The sequence below is a fragment of the Micromys minutus genome (genome assembly GCF_963924665.1).
Source record: "Micromys minutus genome assembly, chromosome: 1".
NCBI classification, from domain to species: domain Eukaryota; kingdom Metazoa; phylum Chordata; class Mammalia; order Rodentia; family Muridae; genus Micromys; species Micromys minutus.
Window position 1 is genome coordinate 217,470,385 of NC_137969.1, and position 17,018 is coordinate 217,487,402.

Consider the following 17,018-nt stretch of genomic DNA (forward strand, 5'->3'; position numbering starts at 1 on the left):
AAAGGGACAAGAGACTTTTGGAAAAGAAGCAGAAATTTTAAAAATCTACATGTGGCTGACATATTTCTGTTGGATGGGTCTGCTTACAACAAGGGTTCCAAAAGGGATGGATAAAAAGATGGACAAAGAGTAGAAGGGCTTTGATTAAAGGCAAGAACTCCAGTTGATGCAGACAACAGGGTTCCATTTGGGGTGCTTTGGCCAGCAGCTATAGGGCTGACCTGGGGCTGTCAACTGTCTGTCACATAGTGTTCAGTGAGGAGGCTGAAATTCAAGGGGTCAGAATTGAACATGGCTGTACCTGGGATCCAGGCTTACAGCTGAAGACGGGTGGACTAGGAGAGGAGCAATGGCCATGTATGGCCAGCGTGCAGGACAACGGTTCTGTGTTCCAAGGATGGCGTGAGATGGGTGGGTGGCGATGAAGCTGTGATCTCAGAAGAGAACATCTGTGCTCTGCCTTCCAAATGGCGGCTTTGCAGATTCGAATTTTGATGGGAATGATGTATATTTCTTAGCAAGCTTCATAGTGCCTGCTTTGGTTTTAATATAGCTCGTTCCCCGAAATTCACTTTAGAACTTCCCCGTTGTGAAGTTTAAGATGGTAAAAATCTTAATCCAAGGGATTTAGAAGTGGACACACAGAGAAGGGATTAGGATTAAATTAAATCAGTCCTCAGAGGGGAGCCACTCATGGCTTTATGAGACGGGAGAGATGGGACACACATGCTTCAGTATCCCCCCTGTCTCTCGTCACCTGATGCCCTGTAGCACCTTAGGGCTCTGCCAGCAAGAAGGCCATTGCTAGATCAGGCCCTTGATCAACTGTGATCTGCAGAACTGTATGCCCATACAAGCTTTTCTTTACAAGTTACCAAGACCATACTGCTGGGTTATGAATAGGGCAAAGTAGAGTATGCCACAGTGGGTCCAGATCAGTCAGTCCTTGAATAAAGTTCCCCTAGTAATCCTACAACTGCAGTGATCTCAAGGGCCTTGGTACAAAGGGCAAAGCGGAGATAGTTTCCCTCTTTTAATATTCTTGTGTAGAAAATTGATGGGAAAGTTAAACAGTGGAGCACACATTCACTGAGCGTGCTCACAAGGACAGGTACGTGGCTCTGTCACTTTGACAAGTCTAATAATTGAGGCTGCTTTACTGAAGACCAGGAGGCGACACACTGGATTTGAAAGGATGTCTCAGTGGGTTCTATTGTCAGGCTGATAAAGGGCTAGGCTTGGTAACCGCAGCTTCTGCCTCAAACCACAGATACAGGTGCACAGCCGCCAGGGACTAAGAACCAATGCAGTCAAAGACGAGACGAGAGATCTGAAGAATCTCAATATCAAACATCAAACCACGATGCCAATAGCTTCCAGAATCTCATGAAAACCAAACCAAACCAAACCAGGAAAGGCAATGAGAGTAGTGTTCCATGTTTAAAATTATGGGAAATTAAACTATGTCAATTTTTCTTGAAAGGAAGCCCTTTGCTGTGATCTAAATACTTTTGGTTTGAAAATCTTTTAGCTACACACAGTTGTATGACCCCGATAGTGGCTTTGGTATTTATAAAGTTTATTAAAAATGTATAAGCAAAGAAGACAGTAGTGCAATCATCCATATTTTATTTATAAATCAGAATGTGGCGTAAGTAAATATAAAATGGCAATAAATTAAACAACTCCCTGCACCATCGATCCATTTCTTTCTTTTTCTGTTGTAGCCAAGGCTGACCTTGAACTCACTATGTAGGCAAGGCTGGTCTTGGATGCCTTCTCCTTCTACCTCTACTTCCCAGTGCACACACTACCATGCCCATATACCTCACTAGGCCAGAAAAGATCATAGATGCTATTGAATCACAACTTAATGCTACTTTATATAAGGCCAACTAGGAAAGTGTAAAAAACAAACAAACAAAAAGGAGTAGAAATATCAGTATTTCCAACAGAGAATTGCTAACAAATAATCTGATAGTGATGGTTACTAACTAAGCCACCTCATGAGAACTTGTGGAAGACGACATAAGCCCAGGTTCTCCCTAAGCCAGTGTCCAAAGACATATTGGGAAAGCCAGTTTCTGACTAATGTTCACGGGGACAGCAATATATCACCATTGAGTGTTGGCACAAAACCACTGAGTAACTTGCCCTCCTTAATCTCCCCATTTCATATTATCAGGAGACTTGTAATAGAAGTGTGGCTGAGTACTTAACACTCAAATTCAGACCTTCAAAAGTTATCCCACCTCTTAGTGGAGTAAACAGTGAATTCCACTTCCTAAGACAGAGTCTCCACACAGTAGGACTTCAAAGCACTAGTCCAGGAGCCCTGAGCTCAACTGGGAAGCTGCTGGCAGAACTCCTGATGCCATTTTCCAGGCACTTTCTTCATACCAGCTAAACACAGCCAAGCTTGCCGTCAAGAAAAAAATGCCAACACTATTTCTAGGTGTTTCAGTAACCCTGGGGAAGATTTGAGAGGGGAGGTGTGGGAAACTCAGCATTTCCTACACACAGTCAAAGGGCTCAGCATTTAATCCACTCTAAATGAGCTTTGGAGGAACAACGGAAAAGAAGGGATTTTATTGTCAAAGCCACAGCCAACAGCAATGCTGGGCACCTTTCTTTCACTGATGAAGACAGCTACAGCAGGGTTCTCGCTTGCTGCTTCTTGGCTTGAGAGGAAGGGAATTTACTAGATGTTTAGGAAAGCCTTACCATTTCCCTGAAAGTGATACTGATTCTTATCATCCAGACGAAAACAGTACCTCTCCTGTGTGTGTGTGTGTGGTGGGGGGAGGGGGGGTTGGTCCAGAACAATTAGGTCCAGGGTCTCCATTAAGAGACCTGGCCAGAAAGTGAAGCCCTTCAGGATGCACATATTAAAACAAGTTAGCCAGCTTCACTTCCTTCTACAGCTTAAGGTAAGTCAAGGCCTCACTGGCAAGAGTCTCCCCGCAAACTGATGTAGGAGGAAAGGCTGCAGCAAGGAAGCATTGTGGCTGAGGCAGTAGGAGGATGTTCCAAGACAGAGTATTGAGCATCTTTCAACTTTTTGACTAGATCAGAATGTAAAACTTTGTTCATCTGGTATTTTGCTCATCAACCATAATGAACCACAAGATCTCAAATCTGTTCCACTTAAGTCTTACAGTTCATTGTGACTGTGGAATTGAAAAAATAAATCTGTGGAGGCAGACACATGTTTCTGCTCTGATTTCTTTTTCTTTTTTTAAAGATCTATTTATTTATTATATATAAGTACACTGTAGCTGGCATGAGACACACCAGAAGAGGGCATCAGATCTCATTATAGATGGCTGTGAGTCACCATGTGGTTGCTGGAAATTGAACTCAGGACCTCTGAAAGAGCAGTCAGTGCTCTTAACCACTGAGCCATCTCTCCAGACCTCTGCTCTGCTTTCTAAAGCATATACTTGATTTATTTTGACCAAAAACTGCAACAGCAAAAACTATTCTTTGAACTAAAAACAAAAAATATAAAGAAAAATTATTTCACATCATATTCAGTCCCATTTATTAAATTACTATGCTCTTGGAAATGTGGCCATATTTTACCTCTCCAAGAATCCATTCTGAGAGGTAAACTTCCAATCTAGTAATAGCTAACACGTCATTGTTTTTAGCTGTTATCTAGTCAGATAATATCTTTATTTATTTTATTTATTTTGAGATATGCTATTACTTTGGTTGGCTTAGAATTCACTCTGGAGCCACGGCAGACTCAAAGTCATGGGACTTCTCTTGCCTCGGTGCTTAGTGCTAGGATTCTAGGTTCGAGCCTCAGTACTGGGCCTAGAATATATTTTTTAGAGAATCATTAACATCAAGTTTTCAGCCTTGATTTGTGAGTTTAATTAGAAGGAATCCATGTTTTCCCAAATGGCTGCTATAGTTTCAAAGAAGCTGGAAGAGGAATGGTATGAAAGTAGGGGTGGGAAGGAAAGGCATGATCCTAGAGGCTGGGACTGGGGGAGGGTTGTGTTTTTGTGTGTGTGTGGGGGGGGTGTGTGATTCTCTTGCTCAGTGAGACGATATCCTGGAAACCATACACTCAAGGTCTTATTATTTTTCCCTTGCGAAGTTATGTGGATTTTAAAACTTATAAACTAATTTACAACATTACTCCACATTTGTGTTCGATAGAAAGACGTTCTAAGATGTAAAGAAAAAAGGCCAGATATCTCCACACTCTGTTATGAACAGTCCTCGTGCCTCTGGCACAGAACAGGGCTGCCATTTTTAATGAACAAATAACTCATGAAAATCTGTGAAATGAAACAGACATGAGGACGTAGATATAGATCAGCATTTCTGTCAAAGAATCTTATCCATTAAAAAATTTTATTTTAAAAGTAGATATTTTAGGAATTCCATTTATGAAACTTAAAGTGAAACATAATTTAAAAGATTCTAACTGGTTAATATTTATTATGGTATTATTCATAATTTTTTGGAATAGCTTATGTTGTAAAGAGACATATATCTGAGGTTCCAAAGTCTTTCAGTCCCATGTTAGTTTCTTACGTCAAATCATTTTTCATTGTTTTTGAGCTGGGTGTGGTGGCATACACCTTTGATCCCAGCACTCGGGAAGCAGGTGAATACATATGAGTTGGAGGCCATCTTGGTCTGAAAAGCAGGTTCCAGGACAGCCAGGGCCACACAGAGAAACTCTATCTCGAAAAACAAAAACAAAATTCTTTTTGAGTTCTTCCTATTTCATTTTATAAGAACCCTGCATGCCTAGCCTTTAGCTTCATTTTTTTCGATGTACACACCTGCGGGCATCTGCAGAGGCCGACAGATAGCTATATTAGACGATAAGCGGCAAGTTTCACACTGACTGACTGTGGCTGACCAGGTAGTGATTGGGCTCATTTTCAGCTTTACTGAAGCCTGTAGTGTACGTGCACCTTTGTCAGAGAAAAAAAACCAAAGAAGTCATTTCCATCTCACACTCTGTCCTTACAAAGTTTCTCTTGACAATGACGGAGATGGTGGTAAAAAGAGAGCATCCGTTTTTCAGTGGGTCTGACTGCCTGGGTAATACACATCTGATATATTATCTGTGCACCTAGAGCTTTCCTTCTCTAAGGAAAGTCCTAGCGCCCCAACCGAGCAGGTTCCTGTGGGATCTCATTAGACTCTGCACCAGGGAGGCGTTTGCTGTATAATGCTATGCTGTAATATTTAGCATATTCTCATAATGAGTCTAAATAAAAAGCTGACTTTAGTAAAAGGTAAGACTTGTCTGCCTCTCTATGTAAATGCAAAGCTGTCTCCTGTTCATATGTGTGCGCAGGTGTGGGCGCACACACATGCACAGCGCAGGTGTGTGCATATGTGTATTGTGCGGAGGCTGGAGAGCAGTCTCTGGTCTCGCTCCTTAGGAGCCATCCATTTCATCTGTTGAAGCAAGGTCTTTCACTGGGAACTGAGGTTCACAGAGTAGGTTGGTCTGGCTGGCCAGTAATCTCCAGAGACCCGCTTGTCTCTACCTCCCCAGCGCTGGGGTTACAAGCTGACGCCAAGCTTCTTAATATAAATTCTAGAGATCTTTCTTGCCTAAGCTCGTGTTTAGACAGCAAGCACCTTATCAACTGAGTTATTTCCCCAGCCTTTAAATGCAATTCTCAAAACAAAAATGACCTTCTTTCGGTTTCTGTGGCTAAAATAATGTGTTTTCCTGTATTATGGGTTGTTTGGGGCTTTAATAAGTGTTTTGTCTAGTAACATATAGATCAGACAATCCTAAAGCATTTCTATAGAGTACTGTAAACCACCGCAGAGTATTCAAAGATACTTCATTTTGAAAGGATAAGTAAGTACATCATTAAAAGGTGGCATGCTGGTAGAGTCATCGCACAACAAAGGGGTTGAGCCTCCGCACCAAAGCACGTGACAGATGCCAAAACGCCATACTCCTGTTCAGGCTGCCCGCTAAATTTGTTGAACGCAGTGAAATCTAAAAAGGGGAGAAGGGCAGGGGTCTTTAGAGTTCAGACAGATTCCTGTGGGCGGTTGTTGATCATTATTCTTTGTTTCCCTGGCATGGCATCATTTGGATTGAAGTTGTAGGGTTAAATTCCAATATAAGGCAAATTACTGGTCCTCTCTGTCAGTCTTAGGCTGAGTTCCCTGCCCAATAGAAAGAGAGGGATGTCATAGAGGCATAGGACCAAGTAACACAACCGTTGCTATTATTTGTAAGAATTTAGAATGGCTAGTCTGTGATGGTGGGAATGGGGATAATAATATGGGTGGAGGGAGGCCTGTGTGAACACATCTCAGAGAGGTGGACAGGAGCTCATCCTGCCATTCAGCTTTCAGGAGGGCGGCTGTGAGAGTTGGGAGGTAAGTGAGGGCCTGGGAACCAGACTGAGATGCTCCCTTTTAACTCCTGAATTACAGCTTCCTTCCGCATCCTGGGCAAGTTTGATTTAACTTCTTAGAGTCTCCCACTATCCAAGAGCCAACCAGACATTTGAAAGAGGATACCTGGCAAAATGGAAATGTGTGAATATGAGGGCTATTCGCCCTTCTACAGACAACTCGTCTTTAGATAAATCACAGAGGAAAGCGCGGTCTACCTCCGAGGCAGATGGCAGAACAGTGGGAAGCGGGGCTCGGGGCTGTCACCAGCTGTGCACCTGACAGAAGCCTCATCTATCAGCTCCACGATGAAAATGTGAAACCCTCACACCCGGGGTTTGAGCAGATCTCCATCTCACCAAATCAGTAAAACAGCCCCATACATATTAAGATTGTGGTAAATTGTACAGATTAGCTCTGTTAGGAAAAGGAACCCAAATCCTGTAAACTTTTAGAGTATTTTGTTTGTTTTCATTTTGTTTTGTGTTTTGAGACACGGTCTAACGGGCTAGCTTTGACCTCACTGTGTGAGCACGGCTTCCTCGAACCCCTGTCGCTATAGCCTAATGCTGGGGTTACAGGTGTGTATGGCAGTGTCTGATTTAGCCTCTTCCTGTAACCACTGTTGCTGCTGGTGACACAAGCTTCTACCTCTTCACTGATGGCACTGTAGGCATGAGCAGCCACTCATTGCTGCCTTTCACTGCAATCATATATGTCATACACAGTCAGGCAGACAGACAGACAGGCAGGCAGACAGACACACACACACACCAAACCAATGCACTCTAGTTTTATAATACATTTCAGTGAAATAATCCAGTGATGTAATTTGTAGATGAAAATTGTAATGGTGCAGAGGGAGCCTAAAGTTCACGCGCCTCCTATCTAGGCAAAGCTTCTCAGCGTTTCCAGTGGACGTTTTAAGCAGTGTCTGCTGACTTCTAACCTCATTGGCGGCCGCTCTTTGGTCACACCCGTGCTGTTTGTATACTGAGTTCTGCTGGCCTAGGAGTTGGGCACACTAAGAATTGCTATACACTAGTGGCTTCTGGCTTCAAACCCCACACAGGTATTAAACTCATCCAGGATCACAATGCTCAGCTCTAGGGGTGGGGCCCAGCATCCTTTGTGTTTCTTAAAGCATTCTAAGTGACTCTGAGGTGTGGCTCAGGATTACAAGGGTTTGCTTTAAATGATAGGGAACTGAAGTGAAGATGTGTCTTGAATCTACTGTGGTTTAGTCTGTGATGAAAGTTCCCACGAGGGGGGGATAACAAAGGAGTAATTCATTCTGACCACCATGGCTGTTTGGTGTCACTGAATTCTCTATCTAACTATTAGTCAATTTTCAAGTTAATGGCTTTGTTCTATTTGAGGAAAGGAAATCAATGGATCTAATGACAATCAAAGGTCACTGGGAATAAAGACTCTTTGGTGACTCTGAATTAATCTCCACAAGTAGCTGTATGGTTGGAAAGACACACAGTTGCCTTCAGAGGGCGAGTTATTGCATTTTATGCCAATTCCTGATCATTAAAAAAAAATCCCTTTCAAAATTTAAAGTGAGCCAATGCAAAACCTTAGTACTGTGATGTAACATCACAGACGAAACACGCGAGCTGCCATCTTTCCATGTCTGCTTCTGTTAAAAATAGACACTCAGAATCAAACGCCAATCACCAGTCTTCACACCCATCTACGCCTGGTATCCTAGGAAGGCACAGTTGCAGAATGTGTGCATCCAACTGATGGGTCTAAGCACATGGACCCAGAAGGAAATGACACAAAGCATTTCAGAGCCCCCACCCCCGCTTCTGCTCAACCCGTGCTATTCCATGTAGCTGCCTTCGTTCCCTGAGATTGCACCTCTTGACTGCGTATTTATTATTTATTGGCGTTTAAATTTATGGCCCACCTATTTACTTTTGACAGTCAATGTTTCTAATAGGCCCACATGATTTGAAGTAGACCGCTGTATTTTATGCGGTTGACAACCAGTTCAACAAACAAGAGCCAAAGCAAGCGTGCTTTTAATTCTGATTTGTGTTTTTATCTTTTCTTAAGAAAAAAAAAAAGAAAGAAAGAAAAATCCTACAAAATCATTAAAGATGAAAGGAACAACCCCCGCCTCCCCCCCAAGTAAAAAGAAGAGAGAAACGAAGAAAGAAGAAAAGACAAAAAGAGCCACCACACTGAGTGCTCTTGGTCCCCAGGGATGCTGCAAACCCCTGCAGGCTCCATCCATGTGCCTTCTTTAGAATCGTATTTCTTAAATATCAAAAGACATTGCATCTGAGCAACCCCCGACTTTACCTCATACAATTCATTCTTGAAAATTCTCCCTTCCTCCTTCCCATGTAAGGTGGGCAAGGTAAGGGAGAAAATCTTAATGTAACAAAGGAGACACGTATGTGTGAGGTATGAGGCTGAATAAAAATGGCTGAAAAGCAAGCAAGGCTGGAGGGCGGCCACACCCAGTGCTAATATGGACCATTTCTAAACAGATCCCTTAGACCCGAGGGCAGCTGTCACTGCTTTGTTATTTCCCTCCATTTATTTCACCAAAAGCCATTGTTAATAAATAAATGGTATAGGTTATTCCAGTGACAGTCACAAACACAAGAATATTTCAAAGTGAACCACCCTAATAAGTGGCTACGCCATCATACTTTCAGGATTTGGAGAGCTGGTCTGCATTTCCAGTTTCCTTTGTGTGATCACAAATAACAAGCCTGAAATGGGTGTGTCCCTCTCTCCTAAGGGATGCCCTCTCAGTTAATGGCTCTGATCTCAACCTTTGGGCAGAAATAAATGCACTGGGGTGCAGAAAATTAAGGAAGCACTTTAGCTCCGCGGCTGAGAGATTAAACAAGTCCTGAATAATCAGGCCAGAGAAGCTCCCGGAGGAGGCAAATGATGCATTATTTACAATACCACAATACACAAGAAAACAAAGGGGTGAACTGGGAAGGGATGAAGGCAGGGGGGAGGGAGCAAAAATCATCCATGTCGATTTTGCAAGACCAGGTTTACTACCCCCCGCAGAAAGCTCCTGGATGTAAAGCATGCATAGATCCCACAGGTGAAATGATGCACAATGGCCGTGTCCACATCGCGGTTCCGCGTGCGCCGCAGGCATGCACTACCGAAATAAAGAGAATACCCTGACTTTTCCAGTTGCTCCACACACAGTCCATCTTGGTGGAATCGGCAGTGGCCTGCATGGTTGCGGGCTTGGCGGGCTCGCCGTGGCTCTCCTCCAGGCGCTGAGCTTGCACTCTGCGTCGCTGCCCGGCTGCGGCGGCGGTGGGCTCTGGTGGCCGCGCGGCTGCAGACTGAAGCGGCCCCGGGCGCGTGCGCAGGGGGCGGGCGGGCACGAGCGCCGCAGAGCGCGACAGCGAATCAGCGCGGCCCCGGAGGCGCGGGCGCGCGCGCGTGGATGCCGCTGCGGCTGCTCAACGGGACCGCGGCGCGGGCTGGGCAGCCTTAGGAGAGCTGCCCCCGGGATGGTAGAGAGGAGACCCAGGCGCGAGCACAGGCTAGGTCTGGGGGTGGGAGGGCGGAAAAAGGGGAAAAGAACGCCTGTGTAGAGATGGCAGCTAAGGAGACCAGGGCTATTCCTAACCAGCTTGGTGCATATTCTAGAAATTTCTTAGAAACATGAAACCTGTTGGCCAAGACGTGTGGTGGTACAGATGCCAAGCTTACTGCATAATGCCCACTGGTGCGCACTGTTAGCTCGCCTCTGCTGTCCCCAATTCTAAAAATGTTGGCCACAGATTGCTGTCCCAGACTTCCAAATGATGGCAAATGATTTCTTGTTTGGAATATTCCATAATTATCTAAAACCTTGTGAATAAGATTGTGGCTACCATCCTGACATTGTCCAAACAACAATCACTGGGTGAAATCTTATTGTAGTTCCAAAGGACTGTAATTCTCCAGTTTGTAGGACGAACGAATATTAGAATGTAGGGCTTGGAAGCTTCAGGTTGAAGCCACATCACATGGATGGGGTCATTGCTAATTGGCAGAGGTGATCAGTGTGGGGGCGGGGAAAGGGCATTCAAATGGAACCCAAAGAAGCAGAGGGCTTTCTGTCAACAATGTTACCCTTTAGGATTGTTCACAGCAGGGGGAGGGTCTGCAGGTGTGGATAATTTGACAGATTTCCAAGAATAGCTAGTCAGAGATTTCAGGAGTCCCTGTCCAGATGTATATGTAGAAGGAAGCTGGGCAGTGGCTGTGTTTGTGACAAGGCATGCTTCCACGGTAAATTCTCTATCAGGATGTACACAAGGACCTTGGGAGAGTGGCTAGGACAGAGATACGTTCTGATGAGGATAGGAAAGGATAGCAATGAGTAGGAATGGGGTGCAGGCTCTGTTTGGAATGGGGGGAGGGGTCCACACAGAGACGAGAAATACGAAGAAAGGGATGTTCTGTCTTGTGGACCACAGAACAATACGAAAGGAAGAGTTCTTAGACACCAAAGCTACAGGTCCTGTTCTGCTTTCCCAGGACATGGTCTTTACGGTCGATGAGTACTTCTCCCTCCTGAAGGAGTGGAGCCTTCTAGATGCCTCTCCAGTTCTCCGGGGAAGCCTAGTCAGACTCAAACGTACATTTGCATACCCTGTACTGGCAAAGGGCTAAGGTAGGTTGTGCTTGCAGACACAATTTCTTCTTCATTTTTAGGATATGGTCTTTAAAATGTGATCTTTGGGATGATGCATATTCTTCTCAGAATACAAGGTTCCAAAGTGACCGGCTGGGTCCCTCTGTCTACAATTGTAGCATATGTAAGTTCTGACTGAGGAAGCTTAGTCATTTTGGGTTCAAGGGATGATTTGACATTCCTGAGCAGCTGACCTCTCCTTCCAGGGCTTCTACAGACCTGACAGCACAAATTCACCTCTAGAGGTGTAGTCGCCTTGTTTTGTGTCTCCATCTTCACCCCGTTTCTCCCTTCATTCCACAGCCAGCCAGTAGCAAACTCTCCTTGTCTGATATAGAGAAGGCAGGACCCATGGAGTTGCCAGGAATCTGTTGATGCTCAGCCACTCCTCGTTGTTTGGAGCCTGGGCCACTAGGAGGCACTGCCAGTTCAACAGTAACCTCAGGATTGTAGGTGAAGGTGCCAGCAGGTACCTTCCCTTCAGTGGGGGTGGGGGGGACACAATGGAGAAGTAGCCAAGTTCACAGTGTTCTCTCACATTCCCAGCAAGTCTGTATTTTGCTAATCAGACCGAATAGTGTACATTGCTAATCTCAGGAGGAAAGATGAGTTCAGCACATCCCTAGCAGAGAACAGCTGTCAGGAGCAAGCTCTTTCTCAACCTGAGGATGTTATATCCAATCCCTGGGCAGCACTTTTTCTTGTTTTAATTGACCACAAACCTGACTTAGAAATGACGGTTTAGCTGAACGACCACATTTTTCTGAGTCAGGCTAAGACTTACGTGAAAAAGTAAGGTTGTCAGGTTGTTGAAGGTAAGACTTAGTAAGACTTCCAATTGCTACTAGTGGTGCAAGAAGCAAGAGGCTTCAGACCGAGGCAAAGGAAGTAGAGAGACAGAAATAGACTTATGGGGAAGGGGAGATCACTGGACTCAGAGTCTTTGTCCCAGAAATTCCTTAAATCCACATGTACTGCATGTCAGCACCGGACATCTCTGGACTCCTGCAATACACACAAAGTTCTAGGTAAGACTTTACTTCTCACAAACACGGCAAATGAATACTTTCTTTGCATCCTCGCCAGAATTGATGGGCGGCTCTTGCCAAGTTCGAAGCAATAAACCGGGTACAAAAGATATGTAAATTTCCTTAAGAGGTGAAAGCAAATGGGGAAGCAGGAAAAGCTTGTTAGGAGCAGGCAGGAACTGCCACAGCCTTCAAGCCGGCAGGGAACAGAAGGGCTTTTCCCACAGCCAGCTCAGAACTCTCTCGGGTTAGATGCCTGCCAGGAAAGGAAGTGATTTCTTTAGTTTTCAAGATGAAATCGTGCGTTACGCAGTCTGTTTTGAAGAAAAGCAAAATAGTCAGAGTCTGTAATCCCATCCCAGATCCAGATAAATGCTGGGGGCTGGTGTGCCCACAGTGGCTGTGTGGTGTCTGTCTCCCAGTGCTCCAGCATTTTACTGCTGGGAAACAGTACCACCTTCACGGATATATTTACTCAACAAATATTTATCTGAGCGATTACGGCACGGTCAACACTGTTCTAGACACAGAAGTCCCAGCTCTCCACGTTCTTGGTGCCGTGGCATGGATGAGGAAAGATGACAATGGAAATGTTAAATACTCAACAGACTCTTGTAGACAAATATATCAGAAAGCAAAGCAGGTCCAAAGGGGAGAGGATAGGGATGGGGGATGTCTGGTGTTAGAAGGAGGGTCAGCAGGGCCCAGCTCTCAAGGGAAGATTGGAGCAGACACTTCAAGAATAGGAAAAGGCCCTGCTGCATTCTAATCCTGGAAGCTGAGGCGGGAGAGTTAGTGTGAGGCCAGCTGGGGCTACATAGCAAGAGCTTATTTCAGGAAAAACAGGAAGAACCAGCAAAAGAAAAGAAGGAAGGGAAAGAGGGAAAAGGGAGGGAGGGAGGAGGAGAGGGAAGGAGGAAAAGAAAGCAAAAGAGCAGGAGAAATGATTAAGATGTAGGGGAAGGATATTCAGAGCTGAGGTTTCCTGCCAGGATGAGTAACTGTCACCCCATATCAAGCACTCTCCTAAAACATCTTGATTTTTTTTTCAATGCTCTGCAAAATGTTGCAATTGGAAGTAAAGGCACAGAAGTAAAAATAGACTTCATTATGATCAAAGAACACTGAGGATTTATTTGCCTTTATGCTATACGGAATAAGAACATTTAAAGAGACTTCCAGTCCTTAACTGCTGTAACAAGGTAATGCACCAATTGTAAGTGTGTGGACTGAGGTGACAATTGGCACTTGTAATTCAGGAAACGTGTTTTCATGTGTTCTGGATTACATCATCTCTGGGGGACAGAGAACATGACTTTGATTTCTGGATTCATCTTTCATCAGTTCATTTGATCTAGAGGTATTTGTAGAGGCCATACTAAGTGTGTGTTTCTAACTACAAAGGCAGCTACTCACTGGGGACTATAAATAGAGGATATCAGGTAGCTGGCTAAAGAGGATACACCAGCCGGAGGGGTGGGGACAGGAGCGTAGGTGACAATGGAGCTGAGCACTGGCGAGAACTAGCACCCCCACTTTGAGTGAAGGGAGTTTTCATGGCAGACAGACATGAAATGTGAATTGTAATTACAGACACATACAGGGGTCACGTTGTGACAAGCCTGAGGAATAGTGTTGCCACGGAAGGGGGAAAAGACTTCGGAATTTCAAGTAGGAGACTGGTGAAGAGGATGAGTATGGGACACACATTGGGGTCTCACAGATAAAGGATATCAATTCTAGGAGCTATGATGATCAGTCAGCTCCTCAGCAGGACACACAATCAATGCCATGACCCAAGACTCATGACGGACTGAAACTGAAAAGCGTTAAGGCAAAGCGATGGGAAGGAGACAGCACTCAGCAGGGACGAGAGGGGTTAGCATCTCAAATCTGTGGCCCAACCTAAAGGAGGGTGCTAGAAGGGACCTACAGGACACATGGATCTCATTAAAACCAGGAGAAAGATGAAGCCCAAGTAGAAAGCAGGTTATTCATTAGAACTATGCCTAAAGAGGTCTCTCGCAGAATGAGAATGCTCACACGTGTCGAGGAGTCAGAGTTGTCATTCAGAATTGTACATCCAGGAAAGCCTGTGCACAAAGTCTCAAAGAACTAGGAAACAAGAGAAGCTAGCTCTCAGACCCGAGGAGAGCCCTCCCACAGCTGTTACTTCAGTCTAAAAGGGAGAAATAAGAGCACGGTTATGGATAACAGCAGTCGGCATAACAAGTCATCAGGAGGTGGTTCTAGATTATGTACTTTAGTGGAAGAATAGTAGTAGCTTCTCTCCTAACCCTGTGTAACCCTGTCTAACCCTGTCTAACCCTGTCTAACCCTGTTTAACCCTATCTAACCCTGTCTAACCCTGTCTAACCCTGTCTAACCCTAACCCTGTCTAACCCTGTCTAACCCTGTCTAACCCTAACCCTGTCTAACCCTGTCTAACCCTGTCTAACCCTGTCTAACCCTAACCCTAACCCTGTCTAACCCTAACCCTGTCTAACCCTAACCCTGTCTAACCCTGTCTAACCCTGTCTAACCCTATCTAACCCTGTGTAACCCTGTCTAACCCTGTCTAACCCTAACCCTAACCCTAACCCTGTCTAACCCTAACCCTAACCCTGTCTAACCCTAACACTAACCCTAACCCTGTCTAACCCTGTCTAACCCTGTATAACCCTGTCTAACCCTGTCTAACCCTGTCTAACCCTGTCTAACCCTAACCCTAACTCTGTCTAACCCTAACCCTAACCCTGTCTAACCCTATCTAACCCTGTATAACCCTGTCTAACCCTATCTAACCCTGTATAACCCTGTCTAACCCTAACCCTAACCCTAACCCTGTCTAACCCTATCTAACCCTAACCCTGTCTAACCCTGTCTAACCCTGTCTAACCCTGTCTAACCCTGTATAACCCTGTCTAACCCTGTCTAACCCTGTCTAACCCTGTCTAACCCTGTATAACCCTGTCTAACCCTAACCCTAACCCTAACCCTGTCTAACCCTATCTAACCCTGTCTAACCCTAACCCTGTCTAACCCTAACCCTAACCCTGTCTAACCCTAACCCTGTCTAACCCTATCTAACCCTAACCCTAACCCTGTCTAACCCTATCTAACCCTGTATAACCCTGTCTAACCCTAACCCTAACCCTGTCTAACCCTGTATAACCCTGTCTAACCCTAACCCTAACCCTGTCTAACCCTAACTCTGTCTAACCCTGTATAACCCTGTCTAACCCTAACCCTAACCCTGTCTAACCCTAACCCTGTCTAACCCTGTATAACCCTGTCTAACCCTAACCCTAACCCTAACCCTGTCTAACCCTAACCCTGTCTAACCCTATCTAACCCTGTCTAACCCTAACCCTGTCTAACCCTGTCTAACCCTAACCCTGTCTAACCCTATCTAACCCTGTATAACCCTGTCTAACCCTAACCCTAACCCTGTCTAACCCTAACTCTGTCTAACCCTGTATAACCCTGTCTAACCCTAACCCTAACCCTGTCTAACCCTAACCCTGTCTAACCCTATCTAACCCTGTCTAACCCTAACCCTGTCTAACCCTGTCTAACCCTAACCCTGTCTAGCCCTAACCCTAACCCTGTCTAACCCTAACTCTGTCTAACCCTGTATAACCCTGTCTAACCCTAACTCTGTCTAACCCTGTATAACCCTGTCTAACCCTAACCCTAACCCTGTCTAACCCTAACCCTGTCTAACCCTATCTAACCCTGTCTAACCCTAACCCTGTCTAACCCTGTCTAACCCTAACCCTGTCTAGCCCTAACCCTGTCTAACCCTAACCCTAAACCTTTTCTAACCCTAACTCTGTCTAACCCTGTCTAACCCTGTCTAACCCTAACCCTAACCCTGTCTAACCCTAACACTAACCCTAACCCCGTCTAACCCTGTCTAACTCTGTCTAACCCTAACCCTAACCCTGTCTAACCCTAACACTAACCCTAACCCCGTCTAACCCTGTCTAACCCTGTCTAACCCTAACCCTAACCCTGTCTAACCCTAACACTAACCCTAACCCCGTCTAACCCTGTCTAACTCTGTCTAACCCTGTCTAACTCTGTCTAACCCTAACCCTAACCCTGTCTAACCCTAACCCTAACCCTGTCTAACCCTAACCCTGACCATAACCTATGACTTGTCTAGCATCAATGGCCCAGTGGTCTAGTTCTTGGCTCAGTGGTGCCCATTATGGGTTCTATCTTGTGCTGTAGGAGTCATCACTGTAGCTTACGGGGCCAATGGCTGGGTGACACTGATGGTTTCTTCTCTCCCCTAGTAGCATTCACAGCACCTTCTAGTACTATTAAAGCTAGTTACCTTTAATACTTCCATGTTCTGTGACTCAGGAATGTAGTATCTTTAGCAAGAGGGTCTCATCATCAAGTTTTAGGTGACATAATTATTGTGTGTATATATATAATGAATCTCTTAACCCTCACCAGAGATGCTTCTGTTTGAAGTAGATAGTAAATGACACAGAGTCTCACAACTGGTTCAGATGCACAGAATAAAAGCCTGTGGAATGCTCAGCCCTAAATGGAACATCTGTACTGCTCTCCCTCTCTCCCCTCTCTCTGTCTCTCTCTCTCTCTCTGTCTGTCTCTCTCTGTCTCTCTGTTTCTCTCTCTCTGTGTGTGTGTTTCTCCCTCTCTGTCTCTCTCTCTCTGTGTGTGTCTCTCTGTCTCTCCCTCTCTATTTGTCTCTCTGTTTCTCTGTCTCTGTCTCTCCGTCTCTCTGTCTCTCTCCCTCCCCCCATCCCGGGACTCAGGGTTCAACTGTGGAAGGAGTGTAAGAGCCAGAGGTGGTAAATACAAGGAAGCAGTGTCCTCAGAACACAACAGGGTGCTGCACATATGAGCTTAGAAGCTGTGGCAGCGTG

General features: G+C 45.2%; 1 protein-coding gene across 2 annotated transcripts in view; it reads right to left on the reverse strand.

The window, feature by feature from the left end:
• Positions 1 to 17,018, reverse strand: part of RTN1 (reticulon 1) — a 205,745-nt gene that overhangs the window by 19,309 nt on the left and 169,418 nt on the right. Inside the window, exon 1 of one of the 2 annotated variants that reach the window (XM_080922847.1) lies at positions 9,569 to 9,704. The exons of the other annotated variant lie outside the window; for it this stretch is intronic. Within the exon in view, the coding sequence (XP_080778973.1) occupies positions 9,569 to 9,629 (61 nt within the window). The 5' untranslated portion in view covers positions 9,630 to 9,704. Of the gene's footprint in view, positions 1 to 9,568; positions 9,705 to 17,018 lie in introns of those variants that run through there. 2 annotated transcript variants of the gene reach the window in all.